Source organism: Manis pentadactyla, chromosome 7, assembly GCF_030020395.1.
Source record: "Manis pentadactyla isolate mManPen7 chromosome 7, mManPen7.hap1, whole genome shotgun sequence".
NCBI classification, from domain to species: domain Eukaryota; kingdom Metazoa; phylum Chordata; class Mammalia; order Pholidota; family Manidae; genus Manis; species Manis pentadactyla.
The window spans coordinates 58,607,429-58,634,357 of NC_080025.1; the positions used below are offsets into that span (position 1 = coordinate 58,607,429).

At 34.4% G+C, this 26,929-nt stretch overlaps 1 protein-coding gene across 4 annotated transcripts in view; it reads right to left on the reverse strand.

Annotated features, from left to right (window-relative positions):
• Positions 1-26,929, reverse strand: part of KMT2E (lysine methyltransferase 2E (inactive)) — a 93,658-nt gene that overhangs the window by 53,600 nt on the left and 13,129 nt on the right. For 3 of the 4 annotated variants that reach the window (XM_036892359.2, XM_036892360.2, XM_036892356.2), the window contains exons 2-3: positions 18,299-18,371; positions 15,624-15,808 (exon numbers count right to left, since the gene is read on the reverse strand). In XM_036892359.2, the coding sequence (XP_036748254.2) occupies positions 15,624-15,694 (71 nt within the window). In that variant the 5' untranslated portion in view covers positions 15,695-15,808; positions 18,299-18,371. The remainder of the gene's footprint in view (positions 1-15,623; positions 15,809-18,298; positions 18,372-26,929) is intronic. The other variant, XM_036892357.2, reaches the window with a different exon arrangement.

Here is a 26,929-nt window from a genome sequence, read left to right on the forward strand (position 1 = left end):
ATACTTTGCGACAGTGTCCAGGCAAGGGATGACAAGGCCTTGGAGTAAGACAGTGGTAGAAATGGAGAGAACCGTACAGATTCTAAATATACTTCAGAAAGAGACACACGATTGACCAAAGAATTAGATGTAGAAGGTGAGGGAAAAGGAGCAATCAAATGACAATTGAGGGTTTAGGCTTAAGTAACTGGATAGAGATGGAATTATTTAAAGAAAAAGATGAAGGGGAGGGGACAGACTAGAGGGCAGAAGAAAATCAAGCCAAAAATGAAAAGAGTGGCCATTTAAGCGTGGTACCCAAAAAGCCAACAGAGTTAGATCTTTATAGTAGGAGGGATGGTTATTTACATCAAATACTTAAAAATCAATATGAATTACAGAAAGCTACAAATCAGTTTGACAATCTGGGTAGTTGTAGTGGTGCTGTGCAGCCTGATGTTGAGTGCAAACAACTCTCATGGACTTTGCTATAAAGAGGAACAGAGAAATGGAATAATTAATAAAAGAGGGGAGGAGTTTTAAGATACTTATGTGAGATGGCAATGAGCAAAAGAGAAGTTGAAGATGTAGGATAATTGCAGGCAAGAGGCAAGTGTCAAGATCTTAAAAGGGTGAGAGGGGATGAGATCCAGAGGGCAAGTGAAGAACTGGACTGGGTTTTTTTTTGTGTGTGTGTGTTTTAGTTTTTTATTGTTATGATTGATATACACTCTTATGAAGGTTTCACATGAGAAACAATGTGGTTACTACATTTACCCATATTATCAACTCCCCACCCATACCCCAATACAGTCACTGTCCATCAGTGCAGCAAGATGCCAGAGATCCACTATGTGCTTCTGTGAGCTACACTGTTTTCCCTGTGATCCCCCACACCATGTGTACTAAACATAATACCCCTCAATCCCATCCTCCCACCCTCCCCACCCACCCTCCCACACCCCTCCTCTTTGGTAACCACTAGTTCATTCTTGGAGTCTCTGAGTCTGCTGCCATTTTGTTCCTTCAGTTTTGCTTCATTGTTATACTGCACAAATGAGGGAAATCATTTGGCATTTGTCTTTCTCCGCCTGGCTTATTTCACTGAGCATAATGTCCTCCAGCTCCATCCATGTTGTTGCAAATTGTAGGATTTGTTTCTTTCTTATGGCTGAATAGTATTCCACTGTGTGTATGTACCACATCTTCTTTATCCATTCATCTACTGATGGACACTTAGGTTGCTTCCATATACTGGCTATTGTAAAAAGTGCTGCGATGAACATAGGGGTGCATATGTCTTTTTGAATCTGATAAGTTGTATTCTTTGGGTAAATTCCAAGGAGTGGGATTCCCGGGTCAAATGGTATTTCTACTTGTAGTTTTTTGAGGAACCTCCATATTGCTTCCCACAATGGTTGAACTAGCTTACATTCCCACCAGCAGTGTAGGAGCGTTCCCCTTTCTCCGCATCCTCGCCAGCATTTGTTGTTCTTAGTCTTTTCGATGCTGGCCATCCTTACGGGTGTGAGGTGATATCTCATTGTGGTTTTAATTTGCATTTTCCTGATGATTAGTGATGTGGAGCATCTTTTCATGTGTCTCTTGGCCATCTGAATTTCTTCTTTGGAGAACTGTCTCTTCATATCCTCTGCCCATCTGTTAATTGGGTTATTTGCTTTTTGGGTGTTGAGGCATGTAAGTTCTTTATATATTTTGAATGTTAACCCCTTGTTGGATATGTCATTTACAAATATATTCTCCCATACTGTAGGATGCCTTTTTGTTCTGTTGATGGTGTCCTTTGCCGTACAGAAACTTTTTAGTTTGCTGTAGTCCCATGAGTTCATTTTTCCTTTGGTTTCCCTTTCTCAAGGAGATGCATCCAGGAAGAAGTTGCTCATCCTTATATTCAGATTTCTGCCTATATTGTCTTCTAAGAATTTTATGGTTTCATGACTTACATTCAAGTCTTTGATCCATTTTGAGTTAACTTTTGTGTATGGGGTTAAACAGTAATCAGTTTCATTCTCTTGCATGTAGCTGTACAGTTTTGCCAACACCAGCTGTTGACAAGGCTGTCATTTCCCCATTGTATATCCATGGCTCATTTACCATATATTAATTGTCCATATATGCTTGGGTTTATATCACGGCTCTCTAGTCTGTTCCATTGGTCTATGGGTCTGTTCTTGTGCCAGTACCAAATTGTCTTGATTACTGTGGCTTTGTAGTAGAGCTTGAAGTTAGGGAGCGTAATGCCCCCAGCTTTATTCTTCCTTCTCAGAATTGCTTTGGCTATCTGAGGTCTTTTGTGGTTCCATATGAATTTTAGAATGATTTTCTCTAGTTCATTGAAGAATGCTGTTGGTATTTTGATAGGAATTGCATTGAATCTATAGATTGCTTTAGGCAGGATGGCCATTTTGACAATATTAATTCTTCCTTTCCATGAGCACGGGATGTGTTTCCATTTATTGGTATCTTCTTTAATTTGTCTTCAGAGTGTCTTGTAGTTTTCAGGGTATAGGTCTTTCACTTCCTTGGTTAGGTTTATTCCTAGGTATTTTATTCTTTTTGATGCAACTACTAGTTCATTGTTACTGTATAGGAATGCCACAGATTTCTGTGTATTAATTTTGTATCATGCAACTTTGCTGAATTCAGATATTAGATCTAGTAGTTTTGGAGTGGATTCTTTAAGGGTTTTTATGTACAATATCATGTCTTCTGCAAACAAAGACAGTTTAACTTCTTCCTTGCCAATCTGGGTGCCTTTTATTTCTTTGTGTTGTCTGATTGCCATGGCTAGGACCTCCAGTGCTATGTTGAATAGAAGTGGGGAAAGTGGGCATCCTTGTCTTGTTCCCAATCTTAAAGGAAAAGCTTTCAGCTTCTCACTGTTAAGTATGATGTTGGCTGTGGGTTTGTTATATATGGCCTTTATTATGTTGAGGTACTTGCCCTCTATCCCCATTTTGTTGAGAGTTTTTATCATGAATGTATGCTGAATTTTTGTCAAATGCTTTTTCAGCATCTATGGAGATGATCATGTGGTTTTTGTCCTTCTTTTTGTTGATGTGGTGGATGATGTTGCTGGATTTTCGAATGTTGTACCATCCTTGCATCCCTGAAATAAATCCTACTTGATCATGATGGATGATCTTTTTGATGTATTTTGGAATTCGGTTTGCTAATATTTTTTGAGTATTTTTGCATCTATGTTCATCAGAGATATTGGTCTGTAATTTTCTTTTTTTGTGGTGTCTTTGCCTGGTTTGGGTATTAGAGTGATGCTGGCCTCATAGAATGAGTTTGGAAGTATTCCCTCTTCTAAACTTTGGAAAACTTTTTATTTTCTGTGTCTGGGTATTAGGTCTTCACTAAATGTTTGATAAAATTCAGCCGTGAAGCCATCTGGTCCAGGGGTTTTGTTCTTAGGTAGTTTTTTGATTACCAGTTCAATTTTGTTGCTGGTAATTGGTCTGTTCAGATTTTCTGTTTCTCCCTGGGTCGGCCTTGGAAGGTTATATTTTTCTAGAAAGTTGTCCATTTCTTCTAGGTTAGGACTGTTTAATAAGTGATTTTTTTCCATTTTACAAGAGGAAAAACAATTTGAATATAAATACAAGATTTTAGGTATGGTGCTATGTCCTCCTTTCTTTAAACAATGGCTGGTACATAACAAGCCCTCAATAAATATTTACTAATAAATAAGAAATTCCTATCTAATTGTTCTTATATTTTTTAAGAAAAGATGTGCTACTAAACTAGTTATATGAGCTTAAGCCAAAGAAATCAGATTCACTTCCTCTAAAGAAGAAGTCAGAAAACTAGGATCCCTGAGACTAAACACACCTGCTGCCTGATTTTGTGAGTAAAGTTTTACTGGAGCCCAGTCATGCCATTCATTTACATATATTTTCTAGCTTTCCAGTTACAAAAGAGCTTCGTAGTTGTAACAGAAACCATACTGTTCCATGTTCTAAATATTTACTCTGGCCTACTGTAGAAAATTTGCTGACCCTGCCTCTAAATTTAATTTAATTTAAAATTCCGAAATAATGTGGGAAATAAAAAGGGTTTTCTACCATGAACATGTACTTTACAGTCATGATATATCTAAGTTAAAAGGTCTGTTAGCGCAGAAGGCTATACAGGCAGAGCTCATGAGATAGAATTAGGTTAAGAATGATTTGGAAGTCATGAAAGTTGTAGAGGTGGATGAAACCTCCAGGACAGTTTACAAAGTAAGTGCAGATTCCTAGAAAACATAAATACTTAAGAAAGAGGAGAAGAAACATTTAAAAAGGAGATTAAGGCATCAAAAGAAAACCAGAAGGAAAACAGTTTGGTGGTTTCTCAAAATGTTAAACATAGATTACCTTATGACCCAGCAATTCCACTCCACTCCTAAGTACATACTCAAAAGAACTGAAATCAAGGACTCAGATACTTGTACACCAATATTCACAGCAGCATTACCCTCAATAACCAACAATAACCAAAAGGCAGAAACATCCCAAGTGTCCATCAACAGATAAACAGATAAACAAAATGTGGTACATCTCTACAATGGGATATTATTCATCCATTAAAAGGAATGGAATTCTGATACACGCTACAACACAAATGTTATCTTGAAAACACTATACTAAGTTAAATAAACCAGACACAAAAGATAAATATTTTAAAATTCCATTTATATAAGTTATCTAGAATAGCCAATCGGAGACAGATGGTAAAACAGGTTACAAGATGCTGGGGAACAGAATGGGTAAAGAGGTTGTTTACTGAGTGAAGTTTCTGTTTGAGATGATGGAAAAGTCTGGCAACAGTAGTGACGGCTGCATAACACCATGAAGGTACTTAATGCCACTGAATTGTATACTTAAAAATAATTAAAATGGTAAATTATATGTTATGTCTATTTTACAATATATTAAACACACACACACAAGGACAGTTTCATAAAGCCAAAGGTACAGGGGTCAATAATATCAAATCCTCCTGAGAGCTCAAGCAATATAAGGCCTGAAAACTATGCATTATAGCATAGTCAAAGTAAACACCAAATTATGTGTCACAGATGGAAGAATAAAAGGGAGAATACCACAAGTACTGATACATCTGAATGCGCCAGTAACTTACACAATGCCCAGGGAATTATAGGATTGAGAGGCATAGATAATAAATACTGACAGAGGATTAAGATTTAATTTGAATTAGCTGCTCCCAGGTCCTACTCTAACCCTCTGAGGTGATGCTGGGGCCTGGAGAGGGTGAAATGCTACTGCTGAGACTGTTAAATAGAGCAGATAGAACAAAGATGTGGTAGGGCTGGTTGACATCTGGCCCCAAGAGAATATCAGGGTATGGTTCTTTTTCTCAGACTGGAAGTAGGTATGTCCTGGCCTAGAACTGGTGGTAGTAGATTTGCTTCGGCTCCATCTACATAAATAGTGTGGAGGACAATTCCTGAATCCCCACTGATATCATGAGGCTAGAGGTAAAGGATCAGCTACTGAGTTCTCCTTAGAGTCTCCTAGAGTTCTTTTGAGTATGTACTTAGGAGTGCAGTAGGACAGAAATTATTCAGGGAACTAGAGTCTCTGCTGCTCCAGTGATGCTCAGGCACTGTCCTAGAAAGTATTTTAAAGAATACACAAACACATTGTCCAACCTCCAGTTTAACAGACCAGGAATTGACTGATCTAAGTGTCACAAACCCTGAATTCAAGCCCTAACCCTACTACGAAGTCAGTGTTAATTCTTGGAAAAGCCACATAACCATTCTGGGTCTCAGTATCCACATTTGTAAAATGAACTATAACCCAGATCTCTGAAACTGCTCTAGCACTTTTCCCACCAAACTGTACTGACCCCAGTGTTCCTGAGAGAGATACTAGAGTGCTATTTATGCCTCTGGATTGGTGACCTGAGGTAAATAGCTTTACCTCATTTTTGTATTACAAAATGATACTGTATTAAGAGATATATACAGGTTATGAAGAGACGGTTCTCCAAAGAAGAAATTCAGATGGCCAAGAGACACATGAAAAGATGCTCCACATCACTAATCATCAGGGAAATGCAAATTAAAACCACAATGAGATATGACCTCACACCCGTAAGGATGGCCAGCATCAAGAAGACTAAGAACAACAAATGTTGGAGAGGATGTGGAGAAAGGGGAGCCCTTCTACACTGCTGGTGGGAATGTAATCTAGTTCAACCATTGTGGAAAGGGTAATATGGAGGTTCCTCAAAAAACTAAAAATAGAAATACCATTTGACCCTGGAATCCCACTTCTTGGAATATACCCAAAGAATACAACTTATCAGATTCAAAAAGACACATGCACCCCTATGTTCATCGCAGCACTTTTTATTTTAGGCAAAACCTTGAATTTTCCTTTTAATGTTAAAACATTCAATACACACCTGGGTATCAATAAAGGCACATGGATAGATTAGCTCACTAATTGTTATAGTAACTGGGTGTAAAAGACCTTCATGAATTCTCAATATGCTCCTTCAGATTTGTCATCAAAACCTGTTCCAATTCTTTCATCCTTGTTACAGACTAATATTTTTTTCTGAGATATATTAAAATTACACATATATAGCAAACAGGAAATTTTTTTAAATGGAGAGGATGTTTGGTGTGACATTTGTCCTGAGTTTATGACATATGACATACTTCATTTAACTCATCCATTTAGAAAACCTGGCTCTTCTTATCCTGCCTAAAGCAACCTACAGATTTAATGCAATCCCTATCAAAATACAAACAGTTCTACAATTCATATGGAACCACAAAAGACCCTGAATAGTCAAAGCAATCCTGAGAAGGAAGAACAAAGCTGGCTAGATTACACTCCCTAACTTTAAGCTCTACTATGAAGCCACAGTAATCAAAACAATTTGGTACCGGCACAAGAACAGACCCACAGATCAATGGAACAGAAGAAAGAGCCCAGATATAAACCCACACATATATGGTCAATTAATATACAATAAAGGAGCCATATATATACAATGGGGAAATGACAGTCTCTTCAATAACTGGTGTTGGCAAAACTGGACAGCTATATGAAGAAAATGAAATTGGATTATTGTCTAACTCCATACACAAAAGTAAACTTGAAATGGATCAAAGACCTAAATGTAAGTCATGAAACCATAAAACTCATAGAAGAAAACATAGGCAAAATCCCTTGAATATAAACATGAGAAACTTTTTCCTCAATGCATCTCCTCGAGCAAGGGAAACAAAAGCAAAATGAACAAATGGAGACTACATTAAATTAAAAAGCTTCTGTACAGCAAAGGACACCATCAGCAGAACAAAAAGGTATCATACAGTATGGGAGAATATATTTGTAAACAACTTATCTGATAAGTGGTTGACATTCAAAATATATAAAGAGCTCATGCACCTCAACACCCAAAAAAACAAATAACCCAATTAAAAAGTGAGCAGAGGATCTGAACAGACACTTCTCCAAAGAAGAAATTCAGATGGCCAACAGGCATGTGAAAAGATGCTCCATATCGCTAATTATCAGGGAAATAAAAATTAAAACCACAATGAGATATCACTTCACACCAGTTAGGATGGCCAACATACAAAAGACAAGAAACAACAAATGCTGGCAAGGATGCAGAAAAGAGGAACCCTCCTATACTGCTAGTGGGAATGTAAATTAGTTCAACCATTGTGGAAAGCAATATGGAGGTTCCTCAAAAAACTAAAAATAAAAATACCATTTAACCCCAGAATTCCATTCCTAGGAATTTACCCAAAGAAAACAAGACCCCTGATTCAAAAAGACATATGCATCCCAATGTTTACTGTAGCATTATTTACAATAGCCAAGATACGGAAGCAACCTAAGTGTCCATCAGTAGATGAATGGATAAAGAAGGTATGGTACACATACACAATGTAGTATTACTCAGCCTTAAGAAAAAATCAAATCCTACCATTTTCAACAATATGCATGGGAGCTGGAGGGTATTATGCTCAGGGAAATAAGACAGGCAGAGAAAGACAAGTACCAAATGATTTCACTCATTTGTGGAGTATAACAATGAAGCAAAACTGAAGGAACGGAACAGCAGCAGACTCACAGACTCCAAGAAATGACTAGTGGTTACCAAAAGGATGGGGTTAGAGAGTGTGGGTGGGACGGGAGGGAGAAGGGGATTAAGGGGCATTATAGTTAGCACACACAATATAGGAAGGTCATGGGGAAGGCAGTACAGCATGGAGAAGACAAGTAGATCTATAGCATCTTATTACTTTTATGGACAGTGATTGCAATGGGGGGGGGGGACCTGATAATATGGGTGAATGCTGAAACTATGTTGCTCATGTGAAACCTTCATAAGATTGTATATTAATGATACCTGAATTAAAAAAAAAAGAAAAGAAAAGAAAGCCTGGTTCTTCTGATTATATGGCAGCATGGATTGGGAGCCAAGAAACTCTAGGTTCAAACCTAATTCTACTTTTTATTAATTATGTGGCCTTAGGTAAGTTTGTTAATCTCCTTGAGCTGCACTTCTTTTGCCAAATGGGAATAATACCTGCCTGACTTTTTGCTGGGATGATTAAGTTATTAGACACTATGTTATAGACAGTTGTATGCATAATAGTGAGCTCTGCATTCACTATTCTAAGTGAAAAAAAATTAGAAAAAAAATTGTTTATGATTAAGTATGAGACAAATTCAGCATCATTCTAAGAACAGTTATAAACAATGCTAGGACAGTACTTTAAAATAGGCTTTTGAATATTAAAACAAAACCACATTTAAATAAGAGCACTTCTAAATTAGAATAAAGCAAATGAACAGTTACTTTTAAGAGCAACAGAAAGCATGGGTTTCTTGATAGTGAATTAAGTATAAAGAAATTATAAGCAAAAATGTTAAGCCCTAGTAAGAAATGAGCAAAATGCTACTGAAAAAATTTTATTGTACACAAACATTTTAGTATCTCCAATTACATAAATTCAGACTAAAAACACCCAAACACTTCAAGAAGTTAATGAAATCTGTCAGCAGGTGGCTCTAGTGACACTGAAATAATATCAAATACCGTAGCAAAATATAGGTGGTAAAAATGTACTGAATCTCAGAAATTTGGAGTCAAAAAGAGTCACATTAATACTTCAAATTCAAACCCTCTTTTTCAAATGAAGATATCAAAGTCTACAATAATTAACTGGTTTCTTTAAGAGCTCACTAGTGTGTTAGTGGCAACAAGACAGAACCCAGTATCTCTAGTGCTCCCAGGCAACAAATGAACACTTACTATATTGCCAGGCATAGTAATAGAACCCTCCTCCAAAATATTTGCCTCTGATTTACACATGTCACACCTACTAATTTGTCTACCTCATTCAAAAATACATTTAATTATACAGAAGCTCATTATAATGATTTCTAATGGTACCAAGGAACGTTTGTTAGTAATAATAATATTAAAAGGAGTACAATGTTAGCAATCATGTTCCCAGTCTCTGAGAGGAAAAAGGAAAGAACTTTAACGTTCCCCATTTATACCTCTTCCCACTTTACAGCTCCAGAAGGGTTTCCCATCAGTTATTGATTATTTAACCAATTTAGGAATTCAGATGGTTGGAATGCCAGTAGTAAAAGAAAGAGAGAGGAACAGAAGTAGTAATTTCTATCCGTTAGGATAAAAAACATACAATTCTAATAAATAGCTAAATCCTGGCTCAACTTTCCTATCTAGTGATAATGGAGTCCAGGTTTTCTTTTACATTCTTCATCCTTGAGTAAAGATGTTACATTCTTTATCCTTGAGCAAAGATGTTATATAAATCATTCTTCATAATCATATTAGTAAAGAAGCTGTCACAGAAAAGGCCAAAAATTAACACATCATTAAGTTCTCCCTCTGCCACTTACCTGCTCTGACTTCAGTCTCCTCATCTATTAGTTGAGAATAACAATATCTACTTCATAGCTGTATCTTTTTCTTATACAGAAAGAGATTATCTCACTTTTACAACTTCCATAACTAGCCTAGGCTTCACTGTTCCTCTCTTCTGAGACCCTACCACTGTTACCTAGTCTAGAGCTTCTCTATCCTATACAGAAGCCACTAGATGTACAAGGTACTGAAACATTTGACTGTTTTCTTCGTGTGATTAATTTCTAGTTTCATACCTTTGTGGCCTGAGAAGCTGCTTGATACAATTTCTATCTTTTTTTAATTTATTGAGGTTGTTTCTGCGGCCTAGTATGTGATCTATTCTGGAGAACATTCCATGTGCACTTGAGAAAAACGTGTATCCTATGGCTTTGGGTGGAATGTTTTTTAGATATTTTCAGCCCATCTGATCTAATGTGTTGTTCAGTGCCTCTGTTTCCTTATTTGTTTTCTGTCTGGTTGATCTATCCATTGATGTAAGTGGTGTATTAAAGACCCCTAATGTGAATGGGTTGCAGTCTATCTCCCCCTTCAATTCTGTTAGTATTTGTTTTACATATTTAGGTGCTTCTATGTTGGGTGCATAGGTATTTATAATGGTTATATCCTCTTGATGGACTGACCCCTTTATCATTATGTAATACCCTTCTTCGTCTCCTGTTACTTTGTTTTGAGGTCTATTTTCTCTGATATAAATCCTACTGCTCCTGCTTTCTTCTCCCTATTATTTGCATGAAATATATCTTTCATCCCTTCACTTTCAGCCTATGCATGTCTTTTAGGTCTGAAATGAGTCTCTTGTAGGCAGCATATAGATGGGTCTTGTTTCTTTATCCATTCTGTCACCCTATGTCTTTTGCCTGGTGCATTCAGTCCATTACATTTAAGGTAATTATCGATAGGTATGTACTTATTGCCTTTATTAATTGTTTTCTGATTGTTTTTGTAGTTCTTCTCTTATGCTCCTGTTTTTGTTGTTTTTTGATGCTTTTCTATAGTGTTGTGATTGGATTTCTTTTAAAAAATGTTTTGTGTATCTATATAGGCTTTAGGTTTGTAGTCACCATAAGGTTCACGGATAGTTTCTTAAAAATGTATTAAGCTGATGGTTGCTCTATTTCAAACACAGTCTAAAAGTACTACTTCTTTATTCTTCCTCCTCCTGCACACTTTATATATTAGATGTCATAGTCTGCATTTTTTGTGTACCCCTTGACTGATTTTGTATATTGTTGGTTTTACTAGTTTTGTTTTTTAACTCCACACTTGCTTGTTAAGTAATTAGTCTACTACCTTTATTGTGGGTTTATTTTTACTGGTAAAAAATATTTAGGCTTCAGAACATTTCCATCTACAGAGGTCCTTTTAAGACACCCTGTAAGGCCAGTGTAGTGGTGGTGAATTCCTTCAGTTCTTGTTTATCTGGGAAACTTTTAATCTCTCTTTCAATCTTAAATTATAACCTTGCTGGGTAGAGGATTCTTGGTTGAAAGTCCTTTGTTTCAGTACATTAAATATTTCAACCTACTCCCTTCTGGCCTATAAAGTTTCTGCTAAGAAATTTGCTGATAGCCTGATGGGATTTACCTTATAAGTAATCTTTTTTTCTCTCTCCGACTGCTTTCAATACCCTCTCCTTATCCTTAATCTTTGTCATTTTAATTACTATATGTCTTGGTGTTGTCTTGCTACTGAGTATTTGAAATGTGGCTAGTTCAAACTGAGAGGTGCTGAAAGTATAAAATACATGAGATTTTAAGACTTAATGTGAAATAAAATCCATGCTATATCTCATTAATATTTTTATACTGATTGTATGTTAAAATGATAATAGTCTACATATTCAGTTAAATAAAGGATAAAATTAATTTCACCTTTTTAAAAGCCTTTCTAATATGGCTACTATAAAATTTTAAAGTACACATATAACTCATATTATATTTCTTCTGGACAGCTCTGATCTAAAGTTTTGACTTCCTAACTGATCATAATTTCCTTAAGAGTAAGGATAAAAGTTTATACTTCACCTTTGTAACTCAAATCTTTAGTAAAACACTGCCCACATGGCTGACGTTTATAAATGATGATCCAAAATGTGCTTTCTCTTGGATTGTTAGTCTTATCTTATGAAACTAGGCTAGTAGCAAGAAATCCACTTCTAGAATTAACCTACATTTTTGGATATGCTGTTAATAAAAAAAACTACAGATATAGCTTCCTGGTTAAGAAAGGGTGGTTTCCTGATTATTCCAGTTATGGTCATGTTGCTAACCAAGTTTAAAAAAATTATTCTTACACTTAGCTCAACTTTCCCTTTTAATATATTATTACCTTTCTACATTTTCAATTGTATCAAGGAGTATGCAGGCATTAGTGAGAAAAATCACTGAGTCATTATGCTAACTTGTATGTTGTGATTGAAATCTAAAGACAAACACAATGCAGGTAAAAAAACTTACTGCTAAATTAGATCTATGTATGGTTAATAGGCAATTTTTAGGGTATCTTAGATACCTCACTATAGCAGTTGGCTTCAACTCCACTTCTATTCACCACGGTCTAGGTATTGGTTTTTGTTAATGCTATGCATAGTAAAAAATTACTTTTTTTCCTATTGTTTTGTTATTTATTTTTTTGTTAATAGCTTCATTGATATATAAATCCCATATTGTATAACTTACCCATTTAAAGTATACAGTTTACTGGTTTTTGGTATATTCAGCTATCACCACAGTCAATTTAGGACATTCTCATCACCCCAAGAAGAACTCTTACTGATTTTTAAGTGTCTTTCAATATAATCTATCTTGTAATCCTTTGTTACATATGAGTAAAAAATTATTTTAAAATAAAACACCTTCAGTTAAATTTGACCATGGAATGTTTAAAACTACTTTAAAAAACTAAGGCTAATAACACAAAGTTTTATTATTAAAGCAGATATCCCTAAATAGTCTACCAATCTTCATTAACCAGTTATTCCTAAAGTATTTTAAAAACCATTTCTTTCAGTTCAAACATTTAGGGAAAGCCACTAACTCTTGACAAGGTAATGGGGAAGAGAAAGAAATAGAATTAAAGACCCCTAACTTTGTAGGAAAGGCAAAACAAACACAGGATTTTAAAAAAATTATTGATGAGAGGAAAACAGATATGTAACAAAGAAGTCTGACTTGGTGGGAATAATTAGTTTTATGTTAGAGGCATTATATTCAAAAAGCAACTAACTGTTACTGAGTATGGAAATACAGGACTAGAGCTCAGCAAACCCATTTTTCATAGATTCTGAATTAGACCTTCAAATTCCTATCTATATGCTATACAGATAGACTCAATGAACTCTAAGTGATCCAATGAATTGTCTTGTACAGCCTTTGAAGCGAGTATGAATTTGGTCCAGTATACTAATTCATTCAACAAACGATCAAGTACCTCCTAAATTTGAAATTAGTGTCTCAGTGATATACTATATTCTGGCTTAAAAAAAAACTAATATATAATTAATAACATTATATAGGCCATATGAGTATAAAATGTAATTTTCTCTCTTTTTAAAAAAACATTTTATTTTGAAATAATTATGTAGTGCCACAGAAGGTTAACAAAGAAATGTACAGGGAAGTCCTATGAATCTTTCTCCCAGCATCCTGCATCTTACACAACTGTAGTATTTTTTGATTATGTATTTGAAATATACAGCAAGCAACATACTAATTATATCAAAGTTCTTATGAAAACAGCTCCAAAAGCTTTATGTTTCTGCAGGAAACATTTCTCTGGGAGGCAGCCTGTGTGTGTGTGTGTGTGTGTGTGTGTGTGTGTGTGATTTAAGGATCTTTTTAAGCTTCCAGGTTTTATAAAAAGAGAATTTAAAAGTTTGAAAATTAAACCAGAAAACTAAAATTCTAATGGTTGTCCCATAATAAAAATCAGCACCAGCTATACTTTCCACTGAGTAAAGGAAATGATGCCCAAGGGACATATGCGGAAAAATAACTTCCTAAAACAGAAATGTTTCTTAAAAAATGGTAATTCTGGAATTACCTACAAACTGATCACCTTCTCATAAAAATGGCCATTTGTACCAGAAAAGATTTGCTTCCATAATGTAAATCACACTTACTCTATAAATACTCCATAAATACATTTAATAAAGAAAACAGATAGGAAGCTATTCCCTACACTGCCTTCCTTAAATGTATTATTCATTCCCTTTTAACTGTATAGTTAATATGTGGCTTTCATTCTGTTTGTATATTGCCTTATATTATACATACTAGGCATGAAAACAAGGCATAGGTGTATCTCACATTATATACTATACAATTAGTATATAATATTTCATAAATTACATCTTTTATTGTTTTAAAAACTATTTTTCTATTTTTAAAAAGACTGGAGGTGAGTACAAAGAATTGTTGATTATTACAAATAAATGCTTATAACTATTGTCAGATATGAATTTACATTTATCACATGCTTTACGTTAAGAAAGACTAGTACTTTAGATTTAAATCCCTTGCCTCTCAAGCCCTGCTTCAGATTCTTTCCTTCCTTAGTAGTGTTCCTATTTGGGCAGAATGAGTGGCAATCAACTGTCACAAAAGTGACTTGTTTGGGGATCTATTAATTTTACAACAAAAATAATTTATACATAGTGCAAAAAACAGAATGGCTTTTAAAAACTCTATTATAGTAATCATCCAGCAAAACAGATTCTACAGTGTAGTGTAGGAATATGAGAGAGCATGTCTGGATTTCTTCCAACGGCAGAAGCAAAGTGGTGAAAACACTTCTAAGACCACTTGAAATGTCACCAAAAGGAGAACAGCAGCAGCATTTTCCTCCTTTCCACGTATCAGTGTTAGGAGCCCTAAAATAGTAAATTTCCTTTTTTTAAAACTTAATTCCATTAAGTTCAGCTTTCTGGTAAGAATCCCATTAAGCACAACATATCTAAAATGAATCAAGAACAAACATATGCATCTTCACATCTTCCAGCTTCCAACACTGTCATTGAACCCCTTGTAATTTCCAAAATCGAAAGAACAATCAATCTTCATAGCAATAACTTAGTGTTAAAGTGGCTGGTCATTCAAAATCAAATTATCTATGCACACAACTGCCTAGATCAAATAGTCTAGAGGTAAGATAAGAACCTCCCACTGAATCCATCAGAAATGGTTCCCATAAAAGCAAAAATTATCAAAACAATCATTCAGCAGGAAGTATTCCCTTTCTCTTATTTACAAATGGCTTTCATTTCGTTCTTCAACTTAACTTTTAAAAAAACAAAGTAAATCCTTTGTTAAATGGATGTCACAGTTTTTTAATGTTAACATTCAAATTTAAACCCAAATTACTTTTCCAGTACAAATATGACAGATCTTAGAATTTATAAGACAACATTACCCTATTATCTTGATTCTTGATGTCAACATTTAGGAAATGGAAAAGACAAAAAGAATTAGAAACAGATATAGTCTTTTGGACCAAAGTTTTTATAACAATAATTTTAGTTAAAAATTTTTTCTTTAACTTTCTGTTATTTCATTTTAGCTAAGTGTCTAAAATGAGAAAAAATATAAATGCAAATCAAACACTGCTCAGTTGTGCTAAATATTTCAAAATAAATATTTTGTCTTTCCCTATCTAAAATACATTTAAATACTTACTCTGAGCCTGCAGCCATTTCCAAGTATGACGTTTCTGCTGTATCAACCCCCAATGGGATCACTATGCTCATGACGTTCGCCTCTGGTAAATTCGATTACTATGGAGTCCTATGCATTGGTATCCAAAACACTGGGGCATGCCAGCCACAGTGCTCATTGCAAACATCTAAGTGCATCCACAAACCCTGTTTAAAAGAAAAGGGAACAAAAAAGTTAGGAATCATCTTCATATTCCTAGTAACAGTCACATAGTAACAATTAACAGTAAGTAAAATACATGAAGAAAGCATTTTTTACTAAAATATCAATGTAAATTCGAATTTGCTAAGGGAGTCTCTATTTTGTTTATTTTTCTGGAATTAAGTTATGTGGGTTTGATTTTTTTAAAGTGTCTGAATCATAATCTTCCTTAGGGACTGAATTTAGGATGCCAAAAAAAGGATTACTAAAGCATATTCTTTCGTGAAGAACCATCAAAATACTATTTATTTTTAAACATAAAATGGAATTTCTTATAACACTAGGATCCGAAAACAAGTCTTCTTGGTTCAGGGAGTGATCTAACAATGACAAATATTGAGTACTTACTATAGACCAAGCACCACACTAAGCTTTTACATGGATGAGCTAGTTAATCTGCAAAACCTTGAAATCTCCATTTTATCACTGAGGAACACAAAAACAAGAAAAGCTAGTAACTTAACCAAGGTTGCTCAGTTTAAAAGAAAAGACCAGAACTTAAACCCATTTCACTCTACTTTTTATATATGTGTAAAAGAAAAGCTATTTTATTGGTAATAAAATCAATTGTTTTCCAGTGGTTGTCATTTTCCAAATACAAGTGTACTTAGGGGGTTCTCTATTTCTTCAGTTAGTACTAACTTCTAGAGCCAATACTCCATAACACAGACAATTAGTAGAGAAAACTAATGCATTTTAAATATTTTTAAACAAATTTACCATAGCAATAAAAATATATCCATTTGCACCATCAGTTTTCCTAATCTAAATTCACTGAATGACACCTGCTATATGTACTGTTTGTGAAATAACAACTTGAAATCTTTTCAGCAATGATACAGTACAATCCAGGAACAAAAGAGAGGTAATCTCATAAACAGGAAAAGAGCAACAGGCAAAATTTTCCCTGTCATTTTATACCTGAAATACTGAAGAGCAGTGTTTCTTCAAATAGTACTTACAGAATCACTGGCTATATTCTCCACGCTGTACTACTATCCCTATGATTAACTTACATATATTATGATTTAGAATTTTTGTGCCCCTTTATTCCCCTCATCCTCCCCACCCACCCACCCTAACACCTCCCCCACGGTAACCACCAGTCACTTTTCAGTGTCTATGAGTCTACTACTACTACTTGCCATGTTTTTACAGTTTTCTCCATCAAATTAAAATCCTCTAAAAACTGTTAGAGGGCCCTACCTTCTTTTCTGCACCTGTGTGACACATTAAGAGTTATTTCATAAAAGCCCTATTAACCTGTAAAAACTATGAAATCACAAAATTTCTAAATGACAAAATGCAGCAATCTACAAATGTACAAAATTTTAAGTTTGTTATAGTGAAATGTTACATTATTCTGTATTTTTTTTAAATGCTGAATACTTGGACCTAACAGATAACCACTACAATTTAAAAAAAGTTATTTTCCTTATTGGTAGCATCTAGTTAGTTAGAAGATTTCTTCAGCTCAGCATATCTTTACATTAGACTCATAGGAAGTCTTAAATTTTAGGTGTATGTTGTTAAATATTTGGTTGTGCATTCTTTTCACGAAAGACGGAAACTAGGGAGCAGAAATCAAATCATTATGTATTCTTTTAGATGACTGAGTAGTACATTGAACCTAAGAGAATCTACTGAAGTATATATTTAGCAGTGTACCCCATTTGTATATAAATATGCAATCCTCTACAACATTTGAATTTTTAAACATCAGTGAAGAAGTTGCCATTGCCTATTTCAGACAATGGCTTATATTTGTGTGATTACTGCCTGTCTCTCAAATCCTGCACAGTTCCTGGAACTTAACAAGTACTCTATGAAGGATTGGTGAGTTAAGAGTGCCCAGGACAAAACTGCAGCCTCATTAATCAAATGAGTTGTCAATCCACACAATTAAGAGCTATGAAAACAACCACATGACACCTTCTCCAGAGGTCTCTCTCCAAAAACAGAAGCTCATCCCCAGGATAGAAACATCATCACATCTGACACAGAACCACAGACTCTGAGTTTGAATCAATAAGAAGAAGATCTCAGTCATTTACTTACAAGAGGTCAGAAGGTAAGTTGTTATATCTATTGAGACCATAAAATGGCAAATTATCTCATTATATTCATTAACATTATAAGATTCTGTAGCCAGAAAACTCATACTGTTTAAAAACCCAGTTGATCCTTAATAAAATCATAAATTCATTAGGGTCAAGTCTTTAAAAATAGGAAGTCAGTATAGTAAGCAAAGAAGAATTTATAACACAAGCATGACTAGAGGAAAAACAATTCAACACAATCCAAACAGTTACACAAAGATTTTGCATCTTATATGTGAATCAAATAACCTGGTTATTCAACTGATAATTAAAATATATACAAAATAGACTGAGAATAAATGGCAGCCATTAAAGAAATAATATAAAAGGAAATACCATGAGATGTCTGGTAAATCTGAGGTCCAAGAAAGAATATATGTCTTCACAAAACCTGCTATCCAGAATATACCTAGAAACCAAGTGAACATAGGAGTATTGAGCTGTTTTTAGATGGCATAAAATTATAGGTAATTCTGTCTAACATGGTACCTAAAACCAAAGGGACTCAAACAAAGACAGCAGCTAAATCTTTGAAAGATAAATGTATTCTTCATTTTTTCATACAAGTGAATGTAAACACAAGTAAAGACTACAAATTTAAGCTAAATACCAAATCTGGGAAAGAAATTGGAGAAATACAATATTAAAAGCAGATTTAGCAAAGCAAAGGCAACAATACCAAAACAAAAACAAACAAGACCCTAAAGTAGGAAAAATGAGATAAAGGGCAAGGAAAAGCAATTAAATTAGAAAACAGCCTATCAGAAAAACTGGAAGACTAAGGCTGCTTTTAAGACTATGTTAAGTTCAGAGAACAAAAATTACCACTGACAAAATGAGTATGATGCCCAAAAGGCAGAAAGGATGAAAATATGAGGAAAATTTTTTTCTAAAATTATAAATCAAAGTGTCCAACCTAACATAATCTCTTTGAGGAAAAGGTCATTTATGATTATCTTTCTGTCCTTTATAAGCACCTTATACAGAGACCAATAAATTTTTTAAATTAAGCCAAAGTTTAGATTTTGGACATGTATCATTAAGAGAATAAGCAGGTAAATTTTTGGCTGAATTACTAATGGAAATAAAGAAACTTGAAGGTAAATGAAAGGAACCACATACTCAAATTTTTCTTATAAACTAGAAATTAAGTTGCTCATATTTTTCATTAAGATTTTTTAAATTTGTAGTAGTTGACTAAAGCATACCTTTTTAAAAGAATAATGGTTGATCAAAATTAATTACCAAGTTACTACCTATGAAAAGTGCAAGTCATTTCACTATTCTGGGCTTCAACTCTACATGGAGATGGGTTACAATGATTACCTTACAGCTTAAATCTTACAATTACAAGTACATTAATAGATTATTCCTGATAATCAAAACAACAGAATAACAGATTCTAAAAAGCTATAAAACATGAATCTGACAACAAATTATGTTACTTCTCCAATTGGGCTGATAGTAATATCAGATGGTGCTTCGTAAGTACTTATCTAATCAATACTCAAACCTCCCCAACTAGAGGTTATAATAATAGTGATAACAAATACTGAGTGCTGACAATGCCTAACCCTCACAACAAATACCTATGGTGTAGGTATATTATCACCACTCTGCAGATAAGGCAGAGAGGTTAAATTTGTACTAAGTTCCATAGCTAATAAACAGCAAAATCAGGATTTGAATCCTAGCAGTCTGATTCCAGAATCTACACATTAGTTTGTCTGAAATTAAAAACTGCCAGAAGACTGGTAAAATAATCTAGAATTTACAGTTAAGGGGAAAAAATGACAACTGCCTCTCTCAGAAAGAGAAATTCGAATAAATACCTAAGTGTCTCACTCCAGATACCTTGCTCCTTGTTCCTCCCCCACACCTGATTAACTTAATAAACTTAATCCCTTCCACAACAATGCATTAAAACACTAAAAATTGGAGAAGCATGGGTTTGAAGTCTAAAATTTGTGTTTAACATATTTCAGGGACAGTATAAAGCACATAATCTAACAATAAAGATATCTGAATTCCTTATTATTTTCATGAACAAATACAGTCCTTAGTAGTGAACTGAAAGAAACCCACAAATTAAGGAAATTATGCTCCAAATTTAAGTTTACTAATGGGTATATAAGTATACACAATTCTTTATACAGAATTATTTATTAGGCAAAGACCACCTATTTAACTGTTTAAATTTTTTAAAATTAAAGTATCATAGATACACAATCTTATGATGGTATCACATACACAACAGTGGTTCAACATTCAACCACATTAAGACCTCACCCCCTCCACTGCAGTCACCGTCTATCAACATAGTAAGATGTTTGAGTCATTAATTGTATTCTCCCGTGCAGTACTACGGTCCCAGTGACCTACCTCTGTTGTGATTGAGAAGTATAGTGCCTCTTAATCCCCTTCTCTCTCCCCACCCACCCTCCCAACCCTTCCCCTTTGGCAACCACTAGTCCCTTTTTTGGTGTCTGGGAGTCTGCTCCTTTTTGTTCCTTCTGTTTTGTTTTGTTTTTATATTCCACAAATGAGTGAAATCATTTGGTATTTGTCTTTCTCTGTCTGACTTATTTCACTGAGCATAATACCCTCTAGATCCATCCATGTTGTTGCAAATTTTAACCATTTAAATTATAACTTGAGACTCCCTTAATAATCATTTGGTTCCTACCAAATGAAGAATTTCATCAATGAAGCTTACACTTAATACTTGTATAGCAAATAAATTTTCTCTTTAGAAAAATCTGTGTTTCTTATGGTCAGGGTTAATGTTCGCAGACCTAGTTGAAAAATGGAAACCTACATATAAAATTCAGTGTTCAAAAATAGCAGTAGATTGATACCAAGAAGGGGCTGGAGAGGGTGGGGGCAGGGCGAAAGGGATTAAAGGGCACAATAATTCACAATCACAATATAGGTCACAATATAGGTTGGTCACAGGGATGGTAGTACAGCACAGAGAACACAGTTAGAGATTCTGTAACATCTCACTATGTTGATGGACAGTGACCGCACTGGGAGGGTGGCGGGTGGGTGAGGACTTGACAGTATGGATAAACGTTGAACCACTGTGAACCATCATAAGACTGTTTATCAATGATACTTTAATTAAAAAAATTAAATGTTCAAAAACCATTTTCTGGTTCTATAAGAGAATTTCACAGTTTCACAGTATCATATTTAGTATAATTCTAGCTGTTACTAAATTTAATAACAAAGTAGCAATGTTTCAGCTTTCACACTCTGCCACTTATTAACAATGGTTAATCTCTTGAACCCTTAGTTCCTTATCTGTAAGTAGAAATAATCATACATTTCTGAACTGTTTCAAGGATTGTGTATGGCGTTCAGTTAAGTGTTAGCTATGATTATCAGGTAAAATTTCTGGGAATTAAATATTTAGGAAAACCCCTTAAAATACTAGTATTGGAGAACAATTCTCAGCTATTGTACTTGAAAAAGTCAAGTAAACTACTTAGGATTTCTGATCTATTTCAAGTCCATTTTGTCTGTATTGAACTGTAAAGTCAGAGAATATGAAAGATGTACTTGGGAAACTATTCTAAACACCAATTCTGCAACTAGCCATACTCCTCCATCACCATCCCAAACTCCCTCAAATTAAAAAACTGATTTCAATACTATCTAGTTTTTTAATGCACCATGCTATTATTTTCAAACAGTATTTATCATTACCCAAAGTGTTGGAGATCACTGAAATATAATGTAACACCTATGAAAACGTAGCCTTTTATTCAAGTAGCAATTTAGCGATTTCTACCTGGTTAGATTAGGGTCTCCAGGTGTAAATATACAATTTCCATTTCCCACATGCTCAAAATAGTTCTTAGAATGAGTTTAGTCCTAATTCATATCTGAGAATATAACTAACAAAAGAGATTTCCTTCTAAAACAATTATGTATTCCTGCTCTGTACTTGCCATATAGCCTATGACTATATACCTTAGAATGTATTGCTTAATATACAAATGAAGAAAAATAACTTCTTCAAACAAGAATCACAGCTTCCCAAATTCCTTAAAATCTTAATTTTATGTACAGAAGTACTGAATAAAGCTTAACACCACATACTTCAATGGGCTTAAAAATCCCTTCAGTTAAGAAAAATTCTTATTCTCTTTTGGCTTATTTTGCCCAACTTTAGGTTTGTGAAATTCATCATATATTTACAAGTAGTTATAAGCCATTGATTCTCACTGCTATATAGTAGCCCATTGTAAAAATACACAATAATATATCTACCCATTCTATAGTGAATAAACATGTGAGGTGTATCTCCTGTTTGGTGGTATTATAAATAATCCTGCTAGGAACATTATTTGTGAACTTATTTAACATTTCTGCTGAGTTTATATCTAGAAGTGAAATCATTAGGTCATTAATGGAATATGCATTTCACCAGCTTTACTGAATAATGCCAGTTATAAATAGTGACTGTACCAATCTACCTTCCCTCAGTGGTGTATTAGAGTTCCAGTTATTCTACATTCTTGCCAACATTGTAAATGTCTGTCTTTTTCATTTAGCACATTTTAGGAATGTAATAGGTATCTCATTGAGATTTTAATTTGTATTAAAATTCTGTGCTCTCTCTCTCAAGAAGAAGTTATCTATGTGATGATTTTTAATTAAAAAGAATTTTTAATTTGTGTTCCCAGTAGCACTAACACAGTTGGAGATTGAGATAACAGAAAAAGCAGAGTCAGGAAAATGAACAAAAGAAAACAAGAGACAACATGTTCTGTAGATTTAAAAGGAAAAGTCTGAAGCTGCAGGTTCTATGTGGTAGCTACCAAATGGGAAAGCAATGTTCAATGGAATACTACCTAGCAATATAAAGGAACAAACTACTGATATATGCAAAAACTTGGATGAATCTTAAGGAAATTATACTGAGTGGAAAAAGAAAGCCAATCCCCAAAAGGTCACATACTATGTAATTCCATTTTATAACATTCTTGAATGACAAATTATAGAAATGGAAAACAGATTAGCTTGGTTTTAAGAAAGCAACACCAAGGGTCCCTGTGGTGATGGAACTGTTCTGTATCTTATTGTGGTGGATACAGGAACCTACACATGTGATAAAAATGAAATACACATACACACAAACACCAGTATAAATAAAATGGGAAATCTGAACAAAATGGGTAGATTGTGTCAATGTCAATATTCTGGTTGTGATACTGTGCTACAGTTTTAGAAGATGTTAGCATTGAGGAAAACTGGGTAAAGGATACACAGAATTTCTCTGTATTATTTCTTACAACTGCATATGAATCTATTATTACCTCAAAATTTAGAATTTAATTTTAAAAATGACATTAAAATTGTGGTCTTCAAGTTTTTGAGTATTGATAGAAACTCTCCTTCATATGAAATCATACATAGAAATCTAAGCATCTACTTTTTTTCTAGGATGAAAAACAGTTTTAATATCCTATGCTTTTCCCAATGGTTGTTAGTATCAATTTGATGTGCTGTGTTTAGGAAGACACAGCCAGATAAAATAGGAGAAGGCCACAAGTGTTTAGTAATGTCCACTAATGGATACGGTAGGCATTTGCATGTCATATTTGCCATGTTTCTTTTTAAAGGGATGTCAGGGGAATGTCCCTGCTTACACATTCTCCCACCTACCAGGTTAAGTTCCATAAAAAGCCTAAGGCTTCCTAGGGAATAGTCTGAAAAATCACTGGCTAAAGAAAATACTGACTCAACATGTGACATGAAAAACTGACTTCTCTGGTAAATTCTACTTGTTCAAAGGCAGAAAACAAAAAATAATCTCCCCAAAAGTAGTGTTAAAGTCTGTTTTAATTACAAATCAAACAAAAACCATGTATTTACCTTTTCATCATTCAACCTATATAAACTGTTAGGCTGGTTCATTCTTGCGTTTTCAGTCTTCAAGTAAGTATGCCACCAGGTAAGGATGTATTTTTTGACTGAAATAATAAAAGTTGGCAGTAACTGTATTCTTTCATTCTTTATCCTAATCTCAAGTAAAACAATGTCCTTACTCTTCAGGAGTAAGCATTCCTTTCTATCACTATTTTCAATAATTTTTTTCAGACAAAAGAACTTGAGTCCTCTCTTCTTTTCCTATCTAAAAATAATGTGCATCAAATCTAATTAATAGGATTTAAACAAATCTTTCTAAGCCTACTTTCTACATTTTATTATCTCAGACCCAAGCTACCAGAATAATTTTCTAAGTGGTCTCTTTCCCTCTTCTAACTTGACCGATAAACAATGGTTCTCCAACATAGATCCATAAACTGCTGCTTTCCAAATACTTGGGATGGGAGCTGAAAGTAACAGATTCCTAGGCCTTACCCCAGAAATTCTGATTTAGTAGGTTTAGGATGAGGCCTGGATCCAAAATATAAAAGGCATTCGCTCCAGTCCTCTATTTCATAACAACTGCTTAAACACTGAACAGAATATACTTCAAAGTCCACTAGTTCTTTATTTTGCCCTCTTCAAAAAAGGCATATTGGCTCACAGTAATTACAGCCAAGTTCCTACTCTTGCTATTATTAGGTTATCTTGTTTCATACTTATATTCCAATATATAAACCCTTTGACTGTGCCTGTCTTTTTGCTATTGTTGGCATATCCTTGCTCATTTCTCCCTCAAACTTTCTTTTGTTTCCTTTATATCCATCTCACTCCATAAAAGCCTTCAAGGATTATTTAAGTACCAATAGTTCCTTGAAGCCTCCTCAACTTTCTAACTTAGACATCTGCCATAAAGCTAGCTTTGAAGACTCTAACAGAACAACTTCCTGAAGACTGTTTTCAACTGTAAACAAAAATTTGACGAGGTTAACTCAAAAAACTTGCAGCAATAAAACCTGTTTGACAATCATCTCTTCCCTTCTCAACCTCCCAAAGAATGTGTTGCTCATACTTTTTAGCCACTGCTTTATATTTTGATACATTGTTTTAAAACAACTGTAAGATGTATAACTTCCACAACTACATCATCCACTTCACCTTACAGCAAAACTAAAATATTTATATATTAGCTCTCAAAGCCTAGAATCTGTTGGCTAAGATACCACCTAAGTTATTCTTTATTGAATCACTTTCTCTCTAACACATTCAATCTCTACCTCCCCTTTTAAATGACCATGAACATATCTTAAAAACAAAACAAAAATCTTGACACTGAAGAATGTTAGTAACTGCTTTCCTTCTGGAACTTTTTTTGTTTTTGTTTTTCTAATGACTTCTCTCTCCCTTATCTAAGTTCAATCCTCCCAATTAGTAGCACCCACCAATTTTAGATGTAATCATTCATTTGTTAATATTCTACTCCCACTCATCTATAGGGTATGTATTTATGCAAATACTTACCATCACTGCAAGAAAAAAAAAAAATCAAACCTTTGAAAGCTGATCTTTTCCATAAACTTCCTTCCATCCCATTGATTGGTACCATCCTCCCAGTTCTCTTTTTAATCCTTCTATTCTCTAGTCTCCTATTGTATTTGGTCACCCAGTCTTTTGTGCCTCTCCATTGTTTTAGATTCACTTCTCCACAGTTTCCATGCCTCACGCCCCATCATCTTCATCATCTGAGTAATTTCTAAAACAACCCTTCTTGTCACAATCAAGTTCTGAGTACCTTGTCTCCAAAGTTATTTAAGCATTACCCCCCACAGATTATGGCAATTATTCTATTATTTCAAAATATAGTAACATAAAATCAAATTGATTTAATATTTATCAAGTAAATACTATGTCCTGGATACTGCTTAGGTTCTGGGGAATAAGCAGTGAACAAAATTCAATTGCTCTTTAAGGCTCTTGAAATGAGCTAGGGCAATCTAACACGATCAAGGATATCTTAGAAGAGTTTTCTTAAGTAACTGCCTTGTATTTGTGATTTGGGTATTCTCATTACCTTGCCAAAAATTAGTCCTTTATGAGGATCAACAGAAAGCTATGATGACTTTCAAAATACCTGAATTCATATTCTTGATCAGTCATTCCATGTGACCTTTAGTCTCTCTAGGCATGAGAAATGGTAAAAATATCTACCTCACAGAATTGCTGTGCAGAATAAGATATGTGAAATATACTGTAGACACTCATTTATGTTAATGTCTTGCCTCTTAGAATCAAAGGCAATGAAGATCTTATTAGTCAATCCAATAATCAATTCCAGTCATAATACCACTGAAGCCACTCAAATGGTGAAAAAAACTATAGTTCTGTTACTGTATCTGAAAAGTTATCTTAATATTATTCCATGTGTTAAAAATATTTACTATAAAAATCTGAAGTCTAAAATAAGTGTACTTTATCCATCAGTAGATGAATGGATAAAGAAGATGTGGTACATATACACAATGGAGTATTATTCAGCCATAAGAAGAAAACAAATCCTACCATTTACAACAACATGGATGGAGCTAGAGGGTATTATGCTCAGTGAAATAAGCCAGGCGGAGAAAGACAAGTACCAAATGATTTCACTCATCTGTGGAGCATAAGAACAAAGCAAAAACTGAAGGAACAAAACAGCAGCAGACTCACAGAACCCAAGAATGGACTAACAGTTACTAAAAGGAAAGGGACAGGTGGGGGTGGGGGTGGGAAGGGAGAGAGACTGTGACTGTAATGGGGTATTTGCGGGGGACTTGGTGATGGGGGGAGTCTAGTAACCACAATGTTGTTCATGTAATTGTATATTAATGATACCAAAATAAAAAATATATATGTACATATATAAGTGTACTTTAATTTCTAAATATTTAACAGCCTACAAAATCAATGAGACCAAAATAAAAATGAAAACTACTTTTCTTGTTTAAACCATTAACATCTACAGAATTTTCCCCAGCTCTTTAATCCCAAGATTTACAGTGTTCAAAAATCAACTTCTTCCTCTTCACATATTCATATGAACAGAAAAAG